General features: G+C 35.9%; 1 protein-coding gene across 1 annotated transcript; it reads right to left on the reverse strand.

The window, feature by feature from the left end:
- Positions 1-13,726: 13,726 nt before the first annotated feature.
- LOC140143520 (uncharacterized) lies at positions 13,727-22,606 on the reverse strand. Its single transcript, XM_072165350.1, has 9 exons — positions 22,591-22,606; positions 20,993-21,112; positions 20,094-20,318; positions 18,689-18,758; positions 18,208-18,251; positions 16,804-16,873; positions 16,328-16,371; positions 14,568-14,788; positions 13,727-13,781 (listed from the first exon to the last, which is right to left on the reverse strand). The coding sequence occupies exons 1-9, from the start codon at positions 22,604-22,606 to the stop codon at positions 13,749-13,751; spliced, it is 843 nt and encodes a 280-aa protein (XP_072021451.1). The 3' UTR covers positions 13,727-13,748.
- Positions 22,607-24,062: the final 1,456 nt, after the last annotated feature.

A 24,062-nucleotide genomic window follows, 5' to 3' on the forward strand; every position in this document is an offset into this window, starting at 1 on the left:
AAAAATACCACTGGAAAGAGCAAATGCTGCACATCTAAATAAAAATAAGAATTGTTGCAATTGCTTACAGTAAACTTAAGTTATACTCATTTGAATAAAACCACCCATTTTTGTAGCTGCACACGGCTGATTGATTTTCATCCATTTCAATTTCGAAGAATCAGCAAAGTGCTTACAGGATTTATTAATGAAAAGACAACTTTTGCTTTTAATTAATATTCAACAAAGTCCATGACGGTACTATAGTTTGTAGGGATACCAATTCAAGTCTTTACGAACGATCCGGCAGAAGCTTGATTGGGGAATGTTGTGTAAAGGATTGAGCTAATCTTTGGTCTTGCTGTAACGCATGTCTAACTCTAACAATGTTCACTTGTGATCTAGCAGTTCGTGGTCTGCCTGAAGCTTCCGGCAGTCTGTTCCTTAGTATCCCGTGCACATATTTGAGCTTGTTTACATTATTTTATACTGCTCCCTTACATGAAACCCGGTAAGCTGTAGGAAATTGGAGACGAAAAAGACGCTGAACTTCAGTGGGACTCTAGTTTCATGATACTTCGTCGGCAGAAACGTGCACTCCTGTGCGGTAAATTGTGGTGCCATGTTGTCATTTGGGCCCGTTTTATTATAATGTAGTGCAATGAAGTAAAATTCATATTGAAAAGAGCCCTTTAACATGTAGGAATTATTGATCGAAACCACACCTCCCTCAGAACTTTATTTGCATTTGAATATCGCGCCTTACCAATCAATATAATAGGTAGGCCCCTACTTGGGAAGTGAAATCGTGTGCAGCTACAAAAATGGGTGGTTGTATACAAATGAGTATAATTTGAGTTTGCTGTGAGCAATTCCTTTTTTATTTAGACGTGTAGAATTTGCTCTTTCCAGTGGTATTTTCATTTTTAGCAGATTCCGTACAGATCTCGAGTTACAGCCCCTCAAACATGAGTTTACTTCTTTTTGACTCAGCTTGTATCTTCATCTTCATCAGTCACAACTGGAGGATCTCCAAGAAGTTGCTGAAAGTGATTAAACCAGCTTTGGATCCTGTCTTCTTTATTATCCCCCTTTAACCTTCCATTTCTTGACTTTTTACCACTGATCTCATTTACAAGGCCCCACGCCATCCGGTGCTTATGACTGAGGTTGGCCTCTTCAAAGTCATTGAGCTTCTTCTCTAGCTAATCAGAATTTTCTTATTCATAAGCATCATCAAGGGCTCTTTTGCTCTGCTCAAATGCATAACAGCTTGTCTTGTCATTCTCTATGACATGTTTGTCATGTGCCTCCTTCAGATGATGTCTTGCTTTCTCGACTCTCACGTCATAGCAAAGCGCACTTTGATTTTTCTTCTTTTGGACACGTGGTAACAACTTTGCAGCAGATTCCTTGTTAGCTAATTTTATGTTATATTATGAGGGAAATTATGAAGATTTGAAATAAGTGTCTCGAAAAAGTGAATTCTTATGTTTGACTTTGTTTTATGAGGGTTTGAAAATACATTCCTTTTGTTTTATATTGTATTATAAGGGAAATTGTAAGGATTTGGAATAAGCATCTTAAAAAATGAATTTAAATTTAAACCATTATAGGCTAATTATTTATCGCATGGTTGATTAATCTAAAGTAAGACTTGAACCCAATAGAGAAACTATCTGCAGAAGATGGCTAACAAGTCAGTCAAGCCAGATAACCCTAGAAGGTTTGCTCCGCATCCATTTGAGAAAGTGGAACAGCACTGACCAATAAGAAATATGTCACCTCGTTAGAAGTATATGACGTTGCAGTACAACAGTTGTGAACAGTAATAGAGGAAACACTAAGTATTGAAGGATAAACTGGAGGGAAAACATTGCATTTGACATGTCTAAGAATGAATCCATAAAAACAAGAGTAGCACGAGATTGAAATAAACAGGTTCAACCAAAGTTATTACTGAGTGAAGATGAGTGTTATGATTTCATAGCTTGTTTATTGGCTTTCACGGTTGTTGTTTAGGGCTACTGTAACTTTTAAAAACTTTTCTCAACCAGATCACAGAGTAACAAATGAGGTGCATTCAGCGAATTTATTGATTTGCTCAGTACCAATTTTTTTTACATCATCTTAAATTCTTCAAGTGTAAAAATACTTTTTTGAGCAGTGTTAGTCGGACGTCTCGAGTACGTCTTCCCGTTGCGACAAATGCAGCACTTTGAAAGTCTCTAAAACGCCCTCCAGATTTTTTAAATATTTACGGCAAGCAGCAGAGACTATAATAGGTGCTGTTTGTCAATGTTTAAGGCAAGAAAAGCTTTACTGTACCCAAATTTCTTTGAATATAAAAGATAATAACAGCAAATAAAATTGAGATATACATCCATTTACCTTAAATTTATTTCCATAATAAAAAAACATACAAAGTACATAAAACAGTAAAGAGACCACACAGTGATTTTGAGGTTTTCCTGCAACGTTTTTGGACAAAGCATCTAATAGCGTTATAAATTTGTTTACACACATTGATCTTATCTTTTTATTTCACTCGGCTGTAATTTTTGAAAAGTAATGTGAGCTGAGCCATTTTTCACCAAAAGTTTAAATATCTAAATAGTTACAATTTTGACATTATAAAGTATGAACGTCATATTTCCTGTGAGCTCGTTAGCTCTTGTTGCAATGTTGGGGGAGGGGGGCATTTGAACTGAAAGCCATGATTTCGGTAATTTTGTTCAATTCGACCAGAAAAAGTAAATTTTACCATGGTAAAGTTTAAAAAAAGTCCCTGATCACAATTAAAGAATTGTCTCGGGAGGTACGTGTTGCAGAGTGTGTAGATAAACTTTAGTGCTGTAGAAGCTTGTCTAAATATGCTGCACGAAAATCTAACTAGAGTAGATAAACATACGCGGCCTCTCTAACATAAAATACTTTGTTTCAAAAGAAAGATAGGGCAGCCAATAGGGCCAGCCATATTGACCACTTGCTTATAAAGTCAAAGAGATTAGGGACTGTGCAGTAATCTGTCCCCAACCGGGTGGGCAAAAGAGGGGTGGGATAAAAAGGCAGAGGGCAAGCAATTTTTTTTCATATCCTGGAGGGAGAGTTTTGACAAGTCAAAAAGGGAGGGGGGGGGAACAAGAGATTTGTCGCCCATAATTATAGGCACCTTAAATTATAACGAAACGCTCAAAAATCGGGAAGGCTTTTTTGGTACGCCGAGAAGAGGGGTGCAATTAAGGGAGGGGGATATTTTGGGCATGCGGACAGGGAAGGAAGGCATTTTTGGTCAGGAATTTTAAAATTTGCCCGGGCAGATAAGTATTGCACAGCCCCCGAAGCAAAGTCAGCTATCACACAAGACACAAAATCTGGCTCCAATTGTCAATCACTATAGTGTTCCATTAATTTGGCTACTTCGATGTTTTCAAAATAGCGACCCAGCAAACACAAAAACGTTTTAAAAACATTTTAAATAAGTTATATTTTGGGTTTTGGTTTAGGTAAAAACGTTTTAATAACATTAAAATGTCGGGTTATATAAAGGTCATGAAAACGTTTTAAAAGGTTTTGTATGAAAACACACTACAACAATATTTTTAAATGTTTTCGAATTGTTATTGTATAAACTATTTTTGCAAACATTTTTACCCAATATTTTGTCAACACTTCAATCACATTATGTTAAAATGTTTGCACCCAGCAAACACCGAAATGTTCTTAAAATATTTTTTCAAAACGTTTTAATAACATTTAAATGTCGGGTTATATAAAGGTAATGAAAACGTATTTAAAACGTTATTGCAAATATTTTGGGAAAACATGTCTGCAAAATATTTTTCAACCCCTAAATAACATTCTGTTTAGAATGTTTTGTATCAAGTTTTCAGAAATGTTTTTGGAATGTTATTAAAACGTTTTTATACCCTTTATATAACCCGACATTTAAACGTTTTTGGTCAAACATTTTGTGTTTGCTGGGCAGTAGATTATCAACAAATTTTTTTTAATGTTATGAAAAAGTTATATACCATTAATGTACCCTTTATATAACCCGACATTTAAACGTTTTCTGACAACCTTTTATAACCTTTTGCGAATGATGTCGAAAACGTTGTGTGTTTGCTGGGGAGTTAATAGGACTGGGTCTGTAGTTCAGACAGTTTGATTGAGTAACACTTTTTAGTTCCTTGTTTGATTATAAGTTTGATGTTTCTTGTGTGATAGCTATGTACATGTATGTCAGAATGTTTTAAAAAGAATTTACTAAATAAGCTACTTAATAAGAAAAAATTCTGTACATAAATATACCCTATTCTAATTTGTAGGTATCAAAATACGTTGAAAGTTGAGCATAATCTGTTACAGGTGGGTGGCCCGATTGACAGCCTCGTCTCTCCCATTCAAATGCAAATTTTGGTATCTATTGAAAGCTCACAAATTTCCTTAAGCTCCATTGAAATTTGCAACCTGACATGTGTTTTTTAGGCATTAGAAACAAATCAGTTTGGTTTTTGATCGACCATCGATGCTTGGTCTATACTTATTATCTATGAAATCAATAGAGGCTATCCGTGTTCTATAAGCTGCATATCCTACCAGCGACTGCTATACTTTGTTTAGGATTTTCAAAAGAAGTACCTGCATGTGCAACCATCACTGTTTCAAAATAGCCCGCCAAAGTCATGCAGGTAACTCCGAGGTCGTGCATTGAATTGGTTTGAATGAGGAATACTACGGGAACCAGCGCCTTTTGTTAGGAGTCACACCTGAGTAAAGTGGATAACCTCTATTCCTTGACTATTGTTAACATATGAATCTTTTGCTTGTATTTATATTGACCAATAAAAATTTAGAATTAATTCTGATTAATTAATTGTTAGTTAGTTAATAACAAGCATCGACGGTCGATCAAACAAATTTGGCTCTGGTGCCTTGGGAGCTATATGAACAAAGACATGTTGTATGCTATTCAATGTGCCATTGTGATACCCATTGTAGCAATGGAGCAATTTAACTTAAAACTTGGAATGAGAATTTTTAGGCGATGTAAGAGGTAGAATATGTTATAATCGGACAACCCACTTTTAAAATAATGAATAGAGGTGGGCTATAGCTACGGTCCTGCGTCCCTCAAAGCGCTAAATGCCACCTTGGTTTCATAAGGACATTTCATTTTTTAAAGGACCATCTATAGTCTATAAATAATTTGCATAGCTCCTCTCAAGAACCATAGTACATGCATACCATGAATACGTATGTCAACGTTCTTTTTAATAGAAGTGTCAGTTTACAAGTCTATGATGGTGATGAGTATGAAACTATTCACTTAATGTTCCAGTTTTACAGTTTCTTTTATAAATAATTATATTAAATTTAAAAGACTATTTTATTTTTCATCCTTCGAAATAAATAAAAAATATTCATGGTCGGCAGTATGGTTTACACGCCAATCAAACTATTTGTAGGCCTTACCAAATGTCTTTACTTCAATTTCTATTTTGTATAACTTGTTATGGTGCGAAGATATATCCATGTGCATAATATTATACTTCTTGAGATGGTGCTTCTGCCACCATAGCAAATCGACTGGCATTTTTGGAGAAATGGAGTTATCATCAGAGGAACGGACTATGATATCTGCTTATTCCTAACCTATGAAAAATATAAAACACTTCCACTGTTCTATGGCCACATAAAAATTCGTTTCACGCCCTCCTCACTCTCTGTTTTTCAACTTTCATATTAAATTGAAGTTTTTGCACAGCTGCCATCGGCGCTGTGCTTTCTTTTTACCGCGTTCTTCTTTCTTTCTTTGCACAGCCGCTATCAGCGCTGTGCATTCTTTTTACCGCGTTCTTCTTCTTCTTCTGTCAACATCATGTTAATCAGCCATAGTAGCCACATGCTTTCAGCCATGTTGATCAAAGTTGGTCACTAGGACCATTGAGTGGTGCGACAACTGTCACATGATCATTTCTGGTCAAAGGTTATTCACTTCCGGTCAGTGGCCAAAAACGTGATTTTCACTAAAAATGCTTCTTCTTCCACATTTCACATAGCACCGTGACGTCACTTGCACACATGCATCGCCTATTACCAGTGTCTAAAAGTCCTTCACAGAATTGGGATCAAAGGTCATTAAGGGGTCACTTCCGGTAAAAGTATGAAAAATGTGTAAAAAATATTCAAAAAATCACTGTCTTTACAAATTACACAGCAGAGATTCGCCATTAGCACATATGCATCGCTACTAGCCAGGGTCTTTAGGATGCCTACAGTTTTGGGGTCAAAGGTCATTAAGGGGTTACTTCCGGTCAAAAAACTAAAATTATCAAAAATGTTTAAAAAAATTTTATTTCAAAATATAAACAGACCAGAGTAATATAACCATCATACATGAATTAGTGTTACCTGATGTATGCATGTTATTTTTATTTTGGGGGTCAAAGGTCATTAAGGGGTCACTTCCTGTTTTTAGCTAAATAACTTCAAGAATTTTTATCTCAACAAATAAACAAAGTAGAATTTTTTAATTAAAATTGGAACAATGCAATTTGTCGGTGTACATGTGGGTTTTTTTTCATTGAGGTCAAATGTCATTAAGGGGGTCAAAAGGTCAATCATAAATTTAAAAAAAAATCAAAATCCTTGTATAAGTTCCGATTAAGCTGAAATTCACCAGGAATATTCCTTATGACATCCTAAGCACTATGTAATATTTTTGCGGGGTCAAAGGTAATTAAGGGATCACTTCCGGTTCTCACAGATTCGGGGTCATAACTCATTTGTCACTGCTGGCTGTGCATCCTCGCGGTCGCAGGCGAACGCAATCAGATCTCGTTCTTTCTTTCTTTCTTCTTCTGTCAACATCATAATCAGCCATCGTAGCCACATGCTTTCAGACATGTTGACCATACTTGGTCAGTAGAACCGTTTGGTGGTGCCACAGATGTCACATGATCAACTTCCGGTCAAATGTCATCCACTTCCGGTCAATGGCCAAAACTTGGATTTTCACTAAAAATGCTACTCCTCCCACATATTACATAGCACCGTGACGTCACTTACACACATGCATCATCTATAGCCAGTGTCTAAAGCTTCCTCACAGAATTGGGATCAAAGGTCATTAAGGGGTCACTTCCGGTAAAAGTCTGAAAAATTTGTAAAAAATATTCAAAAAATCACTGTCTTTACAAATTACATAGCAGAGAGTCGCCATTAGCACACATGCATTGCTACTAGCTAGGATCTTTAGGATGCCTACAGTTTTGGGGTCAAAGGTCATTAAGGGGCTACTTCTGGTCAAAAACCAAAATTATCAAAAATTTAAAAAACAAATTTATCTCAAAATATAAACAGGCCAAAGTAATATAATAATCATACATGAATTAGTGTTACCTGTTGTATGCATGGTATTTTTATTTTGGGGGTCAAAGGTCATTAAGGGGTCACTTCCTGTTTTTAGCTAAATAACTTTAAGAATTTTTATCTCAGCAACTAAACATAGTAGAATTTTTTAATTAAAATTGGAACAATGCATTTTGGCGGTGTACATAAGGTGTTTTTTTCATTGAGGTCAAAGGTCATTAAGGGGGTCGAAAGGTCAATCATAAATTTAAAAAAAAAATTCATGTATAAGTTCCGATTAAGCTGAAATTCACCAGGAATATTCCTAATGACATCCTAAGCACTATGTAATATTTTTGCTGGGTCAAAGGTAATTAAGGGATCACTTCCGGTTCTCACAGATTCGGGGTCATAACTCATTTGTCACTGCTGGCTGTGCATGCTCGCGGTCGCAGGCGAACGCAATCAGATCTCGTTAATATTGTATTAAAATGTTATTGTTGATAAACAAGTGTATTAGTCAGTATGATTCTCTTCCCAGGGTTTCTATGGGGTCTAAACCTCATATTCTTAATCCCCTTCGTTTTTCTCGAAGATGCTGAAAACTACTAGCAATGTCACTTTTACGTAAAAAATATTTTATCAATGTCAATTTTGCCAAATAAAATCCCCCAAAGCACATCTCTCCATTCTCACTTTTCCCAAATCGCGGGGACGTGAAACGAATTTATAATTTTAAGCAGCCTATTCAAACCAGCAAACCCTACACAGTGTCAACACCATGTATTATAAATATTTTTTTCCATACAGCTCAATACTCCGTTGAAATCAATATTCTATTATTGACACAGATAAAGAAAGTTTACATATGCATTGTGTTATAGGACTTGCATCTGGAACTTAACTGAATGGGCTAAACGTGTTCCTTTATACCTATAAAGTATAAATGTAATTCTCAAAATTAAATATATCACAATTTTTATTTGGATTTCAAAATCTTTCCTTAGTGTGTTGCTTTTCGAGTGAGTGTACTGGAAACAAAACCCTGGTTTTACCTGAAAACAAATCGATTTTTCTTGTAATAGAAACATCATATGGGGTACTAGAGCATGCACAAATCGTAATAATGTGTAGAATATAGAAACTCTTGTGGTATCTCATATGATAGTCATGGTATGCTTAGCCTGAGTCGCTCGGCCTATCTTGAACAAAATCGCCATGCGTAGCTGTTGAAAAATACGAGAGGATTCGCTGTACTATCACGGCAATTTTTGACACGAAGATATAGGGATGATGACGATGTGCCCTACTAATACCTATATACAAGTTTATGCAGGCTTAGCACTGTTTTAATCAATGATCTTAAAAAAGATTATGTCAATTCAAGATTTCCAAGGTCAAAGTTTTTGCAGAGGTTTTTTTTTAAAAACCCATACCGATATGTTCCACTGATCATAAGGGTTCAGAAAATGTAAAGTCTGACATATACCTAACACTTATCGTTCCTGAGTTATAAGCCAAAAAGTCAAAGGTTAAATTTGAAGATCCACAGGGGATTAGATCGATAGAATGCTCCAATGTTGATAACAATGGTTTTAAATGGTTGCTATACCGTTATCTCAATTGTAATAAAGATACCGATCTACAATAACTCGCTACCTATGTAGCAGTCCAAGCAAAAATCAATACTGGTACATCATTATCAATATGACTCACTAACAATGACCTATTTTGCTGTGGTACCAAGGTCACAAGTCATTCTAGGTGCTCCAAAGTATTCTTTATTAGAGATGTTTTCACTGAAAGAACCATTTGAGACAATTTAATCCAAATTGGAGCATTTTTCTATTCTAATTTTTAATTATGTCCCCTGTATAAACTATTACCTTAGATATCTCGAATTGAGGTTACAATTTTACACACCTCTGAATTTCATTTTGTACCACCCATAGAAAAATAATCAACAAAGAAAAATCATTTAACTGGCAAAGTATGGGGATATTTAGGGGGAAGATGCTTAAAAATGGAGGTCTCTCACGGACGGATGCTAAGAAATGGGGGACCCTTGGGAAAATTTCCTAAAAATGTAGTGAGGCGGGGGGAAGATGCTAAAAATATGACACTACAAATAAAGATGAACATTTTCCAATTACATAATTTCTTTGGTCAAATCTGGGGTAAAATCTTAATGAAGGATGAGGAATTATAAAAAGTCAGGCTTTCTGTGAAGACTTTACATAAAGAGGGTCATGCGAAGAATATAATATGGGTCTGGAAAACAAGAAAAAAAAACCTAGTGAACATCCGAGCACATACATCATTTGGCCAGTTGTCTAGCATAGACCTGTAATGGTTTATGTAACTTAAAGTATATTGTACATGCTGTATGTTGCAAACGCACTCCGCCAAGCTCAGGTCTAGGGCTAAAATATAAAAAAATACTTCTGTACCGTAGCCTCGTTATTCTTAGCGCGTCCATCTCAGCTGAAACGGAAAAATCATTTCTTATTTCCTTTTATAATTTTGTTTTAGTTTTTTGCCGTAAATTCTAGGATAAATTTGGAAGAAAAGTTACTTGATTCGATACTATAGCATTGTTTAGATATAAAACAATTGGCATTTGTACTTTAATTGTGAAAATCAAGCGCAATTTTATGCTATGTACTTTTGAACACTTGAAAATTCAAAATTAAGTTGTACAAATATCTTTAAAAAATAATAATAAAAAACCCGTATTCCGCATTCGTTTTTGAAACTGCCTTGGGCTGTGAGACATTAGTATTGTTTTTGTTTAGCCTTATCCTTATAATAATTGCAGATAAAATAAGTAAATACAATCAAATTACAAATACCTTACATTACTACACATTTAACACCACTATTATAATATTAATCAAATACATTATGTAAAATAGTACTGTGAGATCAGCAGAGAGAAATGTGCAATACCAAAAACGAGCAGAAAAATTATGGCAACGAAAAACAAGTAAAACTCCGCCTGTTTCGCATTCCATTACAGACCACCTTAAGGGATCTGGAATGAGCGTTTTGAAGCGTTTCGACAGTATTTTTTGTGGGACATGAGAGCACATCAGACATATCGAATTGCATTCTGAATACGAAGAATGTCTTTCTGATATCAAATAATTTTCATTTTTGAAATTCACGATATAATACAAATTTTATGACAAATTATTAAAATTTGATATTTTTCACATTTTATATATAAACAGTTCTCGAAGTAAGTTTGACAAATTAATGATATATTCTTAAAGTGTATGTAGCTGGGAGGAAAAGCCGACGATCAATTGAAAATTTTGACCTTTCATAATGAAGATATGGATTTTTTCCCAAAAAGACCTAAATTTTTTTGGTGTTTTTGGGAAAAAAAATCCATATCTTCAATACGAAAGGTCAAAATGTTCAATTGATCGGCGGCTTTTCATCCCCTACATACACTTTAAGTACATATCATCAGATTTATAAAGTTTACTTCGAGTATTGTTAAATATCAAAAATATCTCTTTTTAATCATTTGCCATAAAATGTGTATTACGTTGCGAATTTCCAAAAATCAAAATTATTTGATATCAGAAGGACATTCTTCGTATTCAGAATGCTATTCGATATGTCTGATGTGCTCTAATGTCCCACAATAAATACTGTCCAAACGTTCATACCCCTTCCCTTAAAGTATACCGTACATGTTGTATATGTTGCAAACGCACTCCGAAAAGCTCAAAATAAAAAAAATACTTCTGTATCGTAGCCTTGTTCTAGGATAAATTTGGAAGAAAAGTTACTTGATTTGATACTAGCATTGTTTAGATATAAAACAATTGGCATTTGTATTTCAATTGTGAAAATCAACCGCAATTTTATGCTGTGTACTTTTGAACACTTGAAAATGACATCTTAATTCAAAATTAAGTTGTAAAAATATCTTTAAAAAATAATAATAAAAAACCCGCATTCCGCATTCGTTTTTGAGACTGCCTTGGGCTGTGAGACATTAGTATTTTGTTTGTTTAGCCTTATCCTTATAATAATTGTTGATAAAAAAAAGTAAATACAATCAAATTACAAACAACTTACATTACTACACATTTAACACCATTATAATATTAATCAAATACATTATGTAAAATAGTACTGTGAGAGAAATGTGCAATACCAAAAGGAGCAGAAAAATTATGGCAACGAAAAACAAGCTTCCATTGGTTATTTAAAACAGCCATCTATAATGCAGTGGCGTAGCCAGGGTCTGCTCCGTCTGGGACGTCTTACCCTGTGATATTTTCGGATTTTTAGGTGTTTTTTTTAAACATTTTTGTCGAATTCCATCAGCACCCCCTACCGGAACCTCGCCCCTCTTGTCACACTCAAAAAAAGATTGGCAACGCCACTGCATATGCATGCATCTCAAACATTTTGCAAAAAAAAAATGCTATATGCTTTTTGTTTGTTTTCAGCTCATGCCCTTTTTTTTATTTTTTTGTTGCTAAGGCAAACAAATTTTCTAAAGATATTCAACCAAAATTAATACATTTTGGCCCCCAAACGGCTGATTTTACATTATTTTTGATAAATAAAAAAATAAAAACAATTCTCTAAAACATAAATTCTGGGTCGATGGACTCCCTAAATTACTACAAAATTTAACACCATTATTACAATATTATTCAAATGCATATACAAACAGTGTGGTCTTTGATGGGGGTGGGCTTTACTTAGGATACCCCCCCCCCTCCAATGATTTGGTTGTTAGGTCAACCTCAAAATTTAACCTCCCTAGAACAACCCGTAACCCCCAGAATATTGTAAAAGTGAAAACTGGCCCGGTAAAGGCGACGAAAAAAAATCTGTTCTTCGCCGGACAGACCTTTTAAATCGGGTCGGTCGGTCGGTCGGGCCTCTGTATAGAAAAAAAAATTGTTTCCCAATTTTGGTAAAATCTCGGTCGGTCGGGCCCGTAAAACAGGGTTTTCTTTTTTCGCCGCCTGAACACAAAAGGTAACAGATGCGTAAAATGATGCCTACCTGGAATTGTTTTAATTTATACTATTAGACAACTGACTCTGATATGCCACTGGACTGAACACGTCCATAATTGAACCCATCAATAACGATTTTAATAAAGACCACACTGCTTTTAATCCAAATTATATATTCATATGTACAAGAAATAATAATTAAAAAATACCCCCCCCCCATAGAAGAAAAAAAAAGAAGAAATACACAACAAAACAAAACAAACAAACAAATAAAAATTAAATTCCAGGCCACATTAGTTTCCACAATACCCAGTGGTGGTACCAGGTTATATTGGGGGTGGGGTGGGGTACGGGAAAGATTTTTTTACGGGAAAAATTATACGGATTTTTTTTTTTTTTTTTTTTTTTGGGGGGCAGAAATCTCCCAAATTAGCCTAAAATTTGGTATGTTTGTCTTAAAAAGGACATAAAACATTAGTTGACTAGGGGTTGTTTTATTTGGGTGGGTGGGGGTTCAGAGGCCAAACCCCATACATTTGGCGCCGCAACTGACAATAGCTTTCATTTGGTAATCTGAATTTGTCCCCGCTCCCATCAATCAAACGTTGGATTTTTTCCAACAGGTTATAGTAACACATACCTCAAAATGTGGATCTAAAGACTATAGTTTCGTACTTGCTATAAATAAAAATAAGTTGCCGAAAAGGGTGGGGGGGGGGGGGCATTTTATATTATTTATCAGATCCTATCACATGCAAATGGTATAGGTTACGAACTGCTAATAATCCTCAAGGTCTGTTTGGGAGCTTTGTAATTTGCGATACCGTCCACAACTACTCATGGTATTTGGTCAATCTTGAACGTTTAAATTCTTCGGCGTCCTAGATTTCATTGGTCGTTAAATACGCTTAAGATTATTAGCTGTTTGTGATTTCTGGTCATGTGATTCGTTGATTTAAATCTACCCCTAAGCCATGCTGCCCTCCGACTAGCCTTAATTTAATGGGACAAATAGATGAACATCACATAAAATTCTTCTAATTTGCCTAAATTCGCTTAATTTTTTTCTCAATTGCATCCAATCCTAATAAATTGTGCTAAGGCCTAAAAAAAATGTTTGATTGGCGTAACCAGGCCGACCCTAAAAATAGGCCCGACGCCAGATTTTTTTCGTTATATTTTTGCCAAAAAATGTAAAAATAAATTTAAATGGATTTTTTTTACAGTTCCAATTTACAACTTAAAATGTGTGTACAAATTTTTAAAAAAAATGACTGACCTACCCTATTTTTATTATGTTACGCCAATCAAACAATTTATTTTTTAAGCCTAACTTGAGTACAATCAGCAGATTATTCTTAAAACCACTTGCGATTTCTCCAGATACAATAGGACCTATCATGATCACTGCATCCAGTTTTAGTAGATATTAGGCTGGTAAGGATACTGTAGCTGTAATAGGTCAAGAGAAAAAGAAATATTCAAATTATCGTCGTGGGCGAATATAAACATTTGTTATGATGATTTAAAAATAGTCAGGGATACCGGAACATTAGTATACCTCAACGGTCTTTGACCGTATAACAAGCTGGCAAACATTGAACAGTCAGTGGGAAATGGCATTATTCTTCGATAGAGAAACAGCTATAATTTGTATCTTATTAATCATTAATATTGAAAGACTGTGTCTATTTTATCGTTGCATCGCGTAGTATAGATGATTTTACTGGTGACGTCATTGCCCGGCAGTATTCGCGAGCATCATATATTGTTCAGGGCATGTGCTTTTAAAACTCCCGCCACATCACAATAAGGCTATTTAGGTTGTATGCAGTTCGCTCAAGTATATCGATATAGCAGTCCCTTTCCATTGTTGACAATAATTGATGTCAACTAATCCGTACAATCTCTTACTTTTTGTTCATGTTCACTCACATAAATTATGAGGTGGGGGGGGCTCCTGACAATTTTCCGGCACGAGGGGTACCTCTAACTCCTCCCTTTGAAGTCGGAAAAATTGTCAAAAATGTCAACATCAAGAATGCCACCTGGTTACTGAACCTGAACTTATTATTACTATACCACTCTTGAATAAATATTGATTGTCCTCAACAGAGAACTGATCAAACTAATATAGGTTTTGCAGCTTTTTTTTTAAACAACTACAGAAGGATTCTACTTAGTGAGGAGGGCATTAACATAAGAACCTAAATCTAACATAACCTGTCGACAACTTACCGATGTTCCATCCGCTAGTATAGCATTGGAGTTCGTCAACATATTCCCGAAATTTGGATTATTAATAGGTGGAAATCCTGGATTTGCTGTAGAACTAGGTGACTTTGGTGCAGATACCCGGGTATATACCATCCTTAGACAGCAAGTTACAGCAGCAGCGATGGTGATTAAGCCTATTATAGCTCCCACAGAAATAGCGGCGATAGCTCCACTTGATAAACCTTGATAAAGTAGATAAAAAGAACCTTTAAATTGCTATGCTATAGAGCACCAATACTGGTCGAGATTTATGCCAAATGTGTGACAAATTAGAAGAAAATATGTGACACGATCTGCTTCATGGGGGCTAAAGGAGGCATTTTTAACAATTGAGTTACTATAACTATTACCTTATACAAACATTAAACTATTATATAATGAAAACACCAAAGGTCTATCATACGTGAGTCTAAAGTTGCGAAGTTTTGTGATGTGTATTTTCTCATGTATTTTATTGTTTTTACTCCCATGTTTCAATTTCAAATTTGCCGCATTTGACCCCCCCCCCCCCCCTGGACCAGATCGTGCCATATATGTACGCATTGGACGCACTTTTTACAGCTGTGTCAGATGGTACAAAATAAGATTATGTGGAGGGAGGTGGTAGAAATTTCCCCTTGGGCAATTCAAGATTTCCAAGGTCAAATTTTATAGATGGGTCAAAGTTCAAACTTCGTAATTGTGCTTTAAACCCATACCAAAATGTTCCCCTGATCATAAGGAATCATTACTGTATTTGATGTACGTCCGCAGTTTTCCGGAGCTTTGAGCCAAAAGGTCAAATTTAAATAGATCAAATTAAGGCATTTAAATAGATCAAATGCTCTATTTTGACGAAAATCGTCTCAAATTGTTGGAACTGTTATCTATATTCTAACAAAAATATTAATAACTGACCATTCAGGACAATTACCTATTTGGCTGTGTTACCAAGGTTACCGTAATGAGTCATTCTGGGTGGTCAAGACTTTTCTTTATTAGAGTTATTATTACAGAAAGAACAATTTGAGACAATTTTTATAAAAATTTTAGCATTTTTGTATTTTAACCCCTTTTTTAACGTTCGACCTCAGTGATAACTCCACAACGACAAGTTGTAAGTATGTAAAACTATATATTTTGTAAATCCTTATGACGGGAGAAGAAATTGGCGTAGGTTTCGACAAAATTGCACCAGTTTAAACCTGTATAATTTTGACTTTGGATATCTCGAGCTGCCAGGGGTGACAATTTTAGACCCATCGGAACCTCATTTAGTACCGCATATAGAACAATTATCAACAAAGAAATAACCAACCTACATTGCTCTGCCCGGGGGGGGGCACTCAACTTTGGAAGTGACAGTATGTGCCTGTCAATAGAACCCCTTTTTTGAAGTCGATTCTACCCGATGATCCCCTTTTTTTAAAGTCATACCCGATGACCCCCCTTTTTTTAGTTGCTGCTACCCAATGATCCCCTTTTTTGGTTGCGGCTACCCAATGACCCCCATTTTTTCTAGATTTCCTAGAATAGCATCATCAAAATGCAACAAAATAATGCTGAAACTTTCAAATTTTGCTCCATTTTTTCAAAATTATGCCGAAACCTACAAAATTTCGCTCCATTTTTTTCAAAATTTTTTGAAATCTTATACTCCCTCTGTGAAGATTTTTTTTCTTAAATCTTCCACAGGGTATGTACGATTTCAAATGGAATAGCCTAATTATGATAATACCCACCTGTAGGTCGTTCACACTGATCACCCTCATAACCATCAGCACATCTGCAATAAACAAACAGGAAATTGAGCAATTTAGAGGTTAGTACCAGAGCTTTTCATTGACTACATTAATTAAACTAAACTAATACTCATTGGGGCATACAGGGCAGCATGCTGAGAAACTAAGAAACGGAATTGAAGAAAAAATAACAAGGCAAAGAAAAGACACGGAAACTAAATCTTTATTTCCTCATGTGCGTGCTGTATCATTTTTGTTCCCGGAGTAGACTAAATGTTTCCTCAGTTCAAAACATTATGTCATGCACACTTTATCTGTAACAGAGTATTTTCAGCCAGCCAATTTCTTACCACCCACACCCACTCCTTCCCTCCCCTCCCACCTTAGCTCCCTCCCTCCCTCCCTTCCTCCCTCCTCTCTCCCTCCCTGAGAAAGGATTCTTTATAGTGTTCGAGAATGAATAAAGTTGTACTTACTGGCAGTAAATAGTGGTATCTGTGTCAAAGCATTCGCCCCCATTCAGACAATAACCAAGAGGACAAAGCACTGTAATGATAATGTTCCATGAAATGAGTTTCTTAAAAAAACTGGTTTGCTAATTTAAGTGATCTTCCTCAAAATTGACACTCTCGATATCAATTATAGGTTAATAAAATGCGTATCACTTGCTGGGAGCGAAATTGTACAAAATAATGCCCAAATAACTCAGTGATAACTCCACAACGACAAGTTGTAAGTATGTAAAACTATATATTTTGTGAATCCTTATGACGGGAGAAAAAGTTGGCGTAGGTTTCGACAAAATTGCACCAGTTTAAACCTGTATAATTTTGACTTTGGATATCTCAAACTGCCAGAGGTGACAATTTTACACCCATCGGAACCTCATTTTGTACCGCACATAGAACAATAATCAACAAAATTAAAGAAATAACCAACCTACAGCCTGTCTTTAAAAAAATGTGCAAGTGAAAAGCGCCCTCTTTGGCAATTAGAAAATACCGTTGTGACATGATGCTTACATCAACGTCACGGGCGCAGTCTTAGCTCTCAAATGCCATTTGTTCTTTTCAATTTGCTTGTTCCAATTTTGAGATATGTTTATTTAACAACGAAAGGGTAAAATCACAATTGTGCCACTTTTACTAGGGAAGAGAGCTGTACATGTAAACCAATCAATGATAGCTGATGTTGATGCGTCCAATGCACTCCCCCCTTTCGAGGCGCTTGCATTAGACGCATCAACATCAGCGCGCGTGCATTATTTTGTCTAATATCTCTCCCAACAAGTAATACGCGTTCATTAACCTATAACATGTATAAGTGTGCAATATTTGTTTGTCTTTTAACATGTCTGAAGTGATTAAGAGAACAGTATTTACCATGATAAAATCATTGACATGCACATGTATTTAATTTTTACAGCAGAATGTGAAATATTTATTTATCTTTTAATTTCTTTTAAGTGGAAAAAGAGAATCATATCATTCCTGCATCATGAAAAACAGTCAGAAAATTTTTGTATTGTGTAATTGATGCGTTCTTTTGATTTCACGAAGGAACTCTTGATAAACTTGATGCTATCACTGTTACATGTAAAGCCCTCTTCCCTATTAAAAGTGGCACAATTGTGATTTTACCCTTTCGTCTTTAACTAAACATATCTCGAGATTAAAACAAGCAAATTGAACAGAACAAACGGCAATTGAGAGCTAAGACTACGTCCTTGACGTTGATGTAAGCATCATGTCACAAAGGTATTTTCTAATTGCCAGAGAGGGCGCTTTTCACTTGCACAATTTTTTTTGAGACAGGCTGTACATTGCTCTGCCACCAGCCTATATGCAAGTTGAACGAAATTTAAACCGGATACTACCCACCTGTAGGTCGTTCACACTGATCACCCTCATAACCATCAGCACATCTACAATAAACACATAGTAAACTGAGCAATTTAGAGGTTAGTACCTGAGCCTTTTATTGACTACATTAAACTAAACTAATACTCATTGGGGACATAATCATGTTGTGTATACAGGACTGCATGCTGAGAAACTAAGAAACGGAATTGAACAAAAAATAATAAGGCAAAGAAAAGACACGGAAACTAAATCTTTAATTTCCTCATTTGATAATGTGCGTGCTGTATCATTTTTGTTCCCGGAGTAAACTAAAAAGTTTTCTCAGTTGAAAACATTATGTCATGCACACTTTATCTATAACAGAGTATTTTCAGCCAGCCAATTTCTTACCACTCTCACCCTCACCCACTCCTTCCCTCCCCTCCCACCCTAGCTCCCTCCCTCCTTCCCTGAGAAAGGATTCTTTATAGTGTTCGAGAATGAATAAAGTTGTACTTACTGGCAGTAAATAGTGGTATCTGTGTCAAAGCATTCGCCCCCATTCAGACAATAACCAAGAGGACAAAGCACTGTAATGAGAGTGTTCCATGAAATGAGTTTCTTAAAAAAAACTGGTTTGCTAATTTAAGTGATCTTCCTTAAAGTCAAAATTGACACTTTCGATATCAATTCGTCGGCCGCATCACATACTGACGTATTTGCAAAATACGCATTTCGAGAAAATCAAACTTGAAAATCTAGCGATTTTCATTTGCTGCATAATCTTGATTAAAATATTATTGTTGATTAAAACCTGGTCAACAGTAATACAAATATACCATATTTTCAATATAATTCACTTATCACTATCAGAGCTTATATGTTGAAAATCCCTTGTAGTAGTATTTTTTATGTGTAGTATATATTGTTCATAAATTATATAGCTTTTTGGACATTTATGCTCTGTTGTACTGAGCATGTGCATACAGTTCCGTTAAATGGATCATTTGGGATCAAATTATGAATATAGTATCACTCGAGTGGTACCCAATTATTATTCCAGCATTAGCAGACATAATCACCCTTTTTCAGCCTAACGACATCCTACACGGAATCTTGTTATTTTAAGGACAGTTCTTGTTTTATCCCCTGTCCATAAGCTTGGTGGTGATCTACGTATTTGACAATAACAAAATGATTTGATACCAAACTTTTTGGAATTTGCCATACTTTGAATGGTTTCGGCCTAATGCTATAAATAAAAGAATAAATAAAAGTCAGGGAAGCCACTGGTTGCATATGTAATATGTGAGGTATTGAGTTATGACAAATAAGTTTTTGCTGTTTGACCCCTCCCAGAAAAAAAATCTTGCGCATGGGGGGGTGGGGGGGGGGGTGAAATCCATTGCCTACGGAGCTCACGTATTGAATTCATACTTATTCCTGTGAATGTGGGCTCAATGTGGGCTCAATTTTGCTCAATATTTGAGCACAAACCCTTAGCATTACCACTGATTACCAACAACCTTGTCGCATCGACTTTAGGGCACGGGCAGTTCTTTTCAGCCACTTTTGACGATTCAGGTTGATTGCCCCCCCCCAAAGATTGACGGTAATGCGTGGATGTACTGCAAACATAGGTTGCATTTTTTGTCGTTTGGCATGGACGGTTCAGTTTTCATTTTTAGTTTCGCCTCACTGAAGCCAAACATCTTTATGTTTATCACAAATTTGGGGAATATTTGCAATTTGTGTTAAATTTGGCCAATGGGTCTAGAAAATTTGGTATATAGTGATGGGTCGACTTTCATATTCTCAATGTCAACTCCCTACCAAGCCCAGACTTGAGTACCCTGGAGTTCATGGCATTAAATGAAATAAAACAAGCGCATCGTTTTTACGACAATTCTACTTCATGTACTTACGTGAATTGATATCAGTAACATACACTGTTGCTACGGAATGTTTTCCGATATTGTACAGTGCGGCATTTTCCACGATGGATATCATAAATAATTCCAGATTCTCCTTAATATCATCCGAGAGACCAGATACTTCCAGAGTTTGCTCTCCACAGCTGTATACACTCACGGCCAGAACATCAAGTATGAAGTCTTCGTTAGCTGCATTTAACAGCGTTATTTTCAACGCTTTATGAAAAAATAAAATGCAGAAACATGTTTTACAGTTAACTTACTTTAATGGGGTTTGGCACAACATTGTTAACGTACCAGTGGTTTTTAGTTTGTTAAGCGCCTTGAGACCCTCTGGGTTAAAGAGGCTATATAAGAGTCTGTTATTATTATTTATTTATTATTAGCACTTTTTAAAGGTTGTCTGTACATCATGTACGCGTTCGACTAATATTTCCATCGTAATAATAAAACGACGGTTCCTTCCGTTTATTGAAAATCTCGGATTTTGACAAAACTGCAGCACCTCAAGTCTTTATTATGCAGGGTATGTTAGTACATAACAATCGTGTAAAAAAACACAGAATTTTGACAAATATTGAGGCCGTCCTCCTCAGCATATGCTATAAAAATGGCTTTATTATTAATCTCATTTCCCGAAAAGTTTGTTCGAAATTCGATGAGCATCGGAATGGCCCATTGCAATGCCGAATAATTTTGATCACTTACCCACATGTGTCAAAGTACATAACAATCGTGTAAAAAACAGAATTTTGACAAATATTGAGGCCGTCCTCCTCAGCATATGCTATAAAGATGGCTTTATTATTAATCTCATTTCCCGAAATTTTTTTTTCGAAATTCGATGAGCATCGGAATGGTCCATTGCAATGCCGAATCGTTTTACTTACCCACATGTGTCGGTGTTGGGCTTCCATCATCTCCTCGAGTTATTGTTAGTGTCACTGTGGAGCCTTCATCAACAGCGTAAACTGCCTTCTTAAAAGTCACGACCGGTAATGCTGGTGGATCTACATGGAAAACATACTTATATACTTGCCAAGTGATATACTGTTCCTTTGTATTGATTGATCAAGATTTTCATTTATGCGGCCCATACACGATCAATTTGATTGATTAATATTGGGGACCCTAGATGCAGGACTTGATAAAAATTTATTGACGGTAAGACAATAAAACCACTATTATCAATAATGTTCGTTTGTACAGTGCACAATATGGTAGATTTTGTATCCACTCTTGTATAGGGTCTTTGATATTGATTAATCAAATTGATTATGTGCCGCATATGAAAATTATCTAGTCCTTTGAGACCGGTCGCATTGAGAAAGGCCCATAGGTCCTACATGCAGACAGTAAGTAGTTGTTGTGCTATCTAGTGGATGCGTACAGTGGTATTATATTCTATTGATATTCACAGAATGCCTATCTGGACAAGGGTAGAAAACCGTAAATATATCCCGTCCCGTTATTGTCAGGCTCATAGTTGAATATATGTGTTGAAAGAATATGGTAAGGCTTCAGTCGGGGCGTTTAAAAACGCCCGGGGTATGACATTCTTTTTCACGAGTTCATTTACAACACAAACCTATATTGAATCCCGGTGGTTTGCGAGTAATGAAATGTCCGCACCCTGTAACTGATTAATCCCTGGTATGAATTATTTATTAGGTTTGTCAATGAAACCGCTACGATCCTTTTTGCAATAATATAAAAGCACTTCAAATAACAGTCCACTGAGTTCAATAAACTACGCCCTGAAACTTTTCTTGAGATGGTAGCGTTAAGGTTAGCAACTATTTTAATAATAAATCGACCAACAATACCTAGTCTACACCTACCCTTAAGGGTAGCCTAGGTATTATTGGGCAAAACAAACTCGATTTTCATAATCTAAATCAATATATTATTGAACAATAACACTTTGATGTTTTGCAAACGTTCATACCACAAATCATATACTTTGAAATTTTGCCAGATTTAATGTTGTTAATGAGTTATGTACGTTTTACAAAAGTGTTGTTCTTTCAGCCCTCTTTACAACATAACTCAAGAACCACAGGACCTACAAAAGTATATCTGTGATATTTGAATTTTTCTACACGTTCGCTATGAAATGAGCAATGCAATTTTATTTCAAAGCTAACTACCATTCGCAAGATTCTGTGAACTGCCAAACCGCTACAGTTTAAAATAGTTGCTAACCCTAAATATGCGTAATTAGCCTGTGCAGATCGTAAAATAGAGTCCCCTCAGCTGATGAGTTGCATGCGTTGTGGGAAAGAAACGTTTATCTATCTATCGTATGTAGTTTATACTTAGCCTGATTTCCTCGGAAACTATTAAACACGGCGGAACAAAATCGCCATGCGTGGCTTTTGAAGAACTAGTAGATTGAACATTTGAACATACTACCATGTCAATTTCTAATACGAAGATATCGGGTTGGTGACGCTGTGTTGGGCGTATGTAATTAAGATCAACTGACTTACGGAATTAAACATTATTAGTGAATGAGACCGAAGAGAAGATCATACAAGTATTGATAATGAGGAGATGGGTGTGTTCAACTGAACTCAACTGTTATACCTTTGATGTATATAGTAGCGAAAGAAGGTTGGCCAACTATGTATGCAGCATTATCGGGAATAGATAAAAGAAACACCTCAATCCCATGAGCCTCTACTTTATTCTCCGCAACAGTTGACACCACGATAGGTCCCACATTGCAGTTTGCAACGTCTACAGTTCGACGGTCGAGAGAGAAGTCGTCGGCTTCTCTAGCGGTTAAGAGCGTTACATCGATGGCTAAATGGGAGAAATTAAAGCATGATAAATGACGTTATAAACAACATGGTGAATTGAAGGAGGTTAGAAGAAGGTCAAGGGGGCAACCACCTTTAAATTAAAAAATGTAAAGATAAAAAGATGTATATCCAAGAATTTGTTTTAGTATTTAAAGTTTTTTATTCTGCTATAAATTGGTTCTCTAATTGAATATATGAATACAAAACCCACCCAAGTCCATACGTTGGCTAAATTGAGTTAAGCATGTGAAATTGTTGCTATACACAGGCCTGTCATATGTATGAAAGTGTCTATTGAGCATGTGAAAAATAGCATGTATGAAAGAATCACCTAATTCCATGATTTGAGTCTTGTAACACATTGATTGAAATCCAGTATGTATAAAAGTCCACTTGTAACACATTCATTGCTAGAGAGTGACTTTTGAAGAAAAAGAGGGTTTAATAAAGGAAAGTGTGTGGTTTTTATTACATGGCAGAATGTTTATTAACATTATACACACCTGTGTGCTTTATTTTGTATTATCTTACTAGTGGTAATCTCATTCTAACATTATTGTCTTTGTATATGATTCAAAAAACCACCCAAGTCCAAAATTTAAAATGAACCCCACGAAGTCCCTGAAATGCTAATCGTCATACCTAATACAGGTTAATCCACTCATTCGCAAATAAAACTTACCATATTGACCAGGTAAATCTAACTGAAGGAATTAAAATGATACACAGGTTTTTCTCTCCAAATCACTTCCCATGGACTTGGATGGGTTTTGTATTCATGTATTCAATTGATCACGTGTCTTACTAATTACTAAGTGCTTTACAAATTTGGACAATTTATATTTTGTTCAAGATGAATAATTCCATAAGGAAGGACCGGATCGACTGCTGAGAAAAGACCTTTGGTGTTTGGAATCGGATAGCAACGTTTGCACCAGTGACGTAGCTAGGGGTTGCATCCGGGGGCAAGGATGTATAATGCGCTTCCCCTTCGTACCCATTTTTGAAACAATTGCACGTGAAAATTTGCACAAACACTATAGTTAAGTCAAAAAGTTCAACGTGGTGACCACTCTCTGGCTAATAAGGTTTGACGATTAATTCGACTTCTATGGACCATTTAGAAAACAAATAGCCCCATGTCCCTCGCGAA

This window comes from Amphiura filiformis, unplaced genomic scaffold (genome assembly GCF_039555335.1).
Source record: "Amphiura filiformis unplaced genomic scaffold, Afil_fr2py scaffold_22, whole genome shotgun sequence".
Lineage (NCBI taxonomy): Eukaryota > Metazoa > Echinodermata > Ophiuroidea > Amphilepidida > Amphiuridae > Amphiura > Amphiura filiformis.

Bases quoted from the DNA above. Each gene is read 5' to 3' on its own strand.
- LOC140143520 (XM_072165350.1), bottom strand. The intron at 18,252-18,688 runs GTAAGTACAACT...TGTTTATTGTAG, and splicing joins GATACCACTATTTACTGCCA to ATGTGCTGATGGTTATGAGG. The intron at 14,789-16,327 runs GTGGGTATTATC...TACTTTATCAAG, and splicing joins TCAGTGTGAACGACCTACAG to GTTTATCAAGTGGAGCTATC.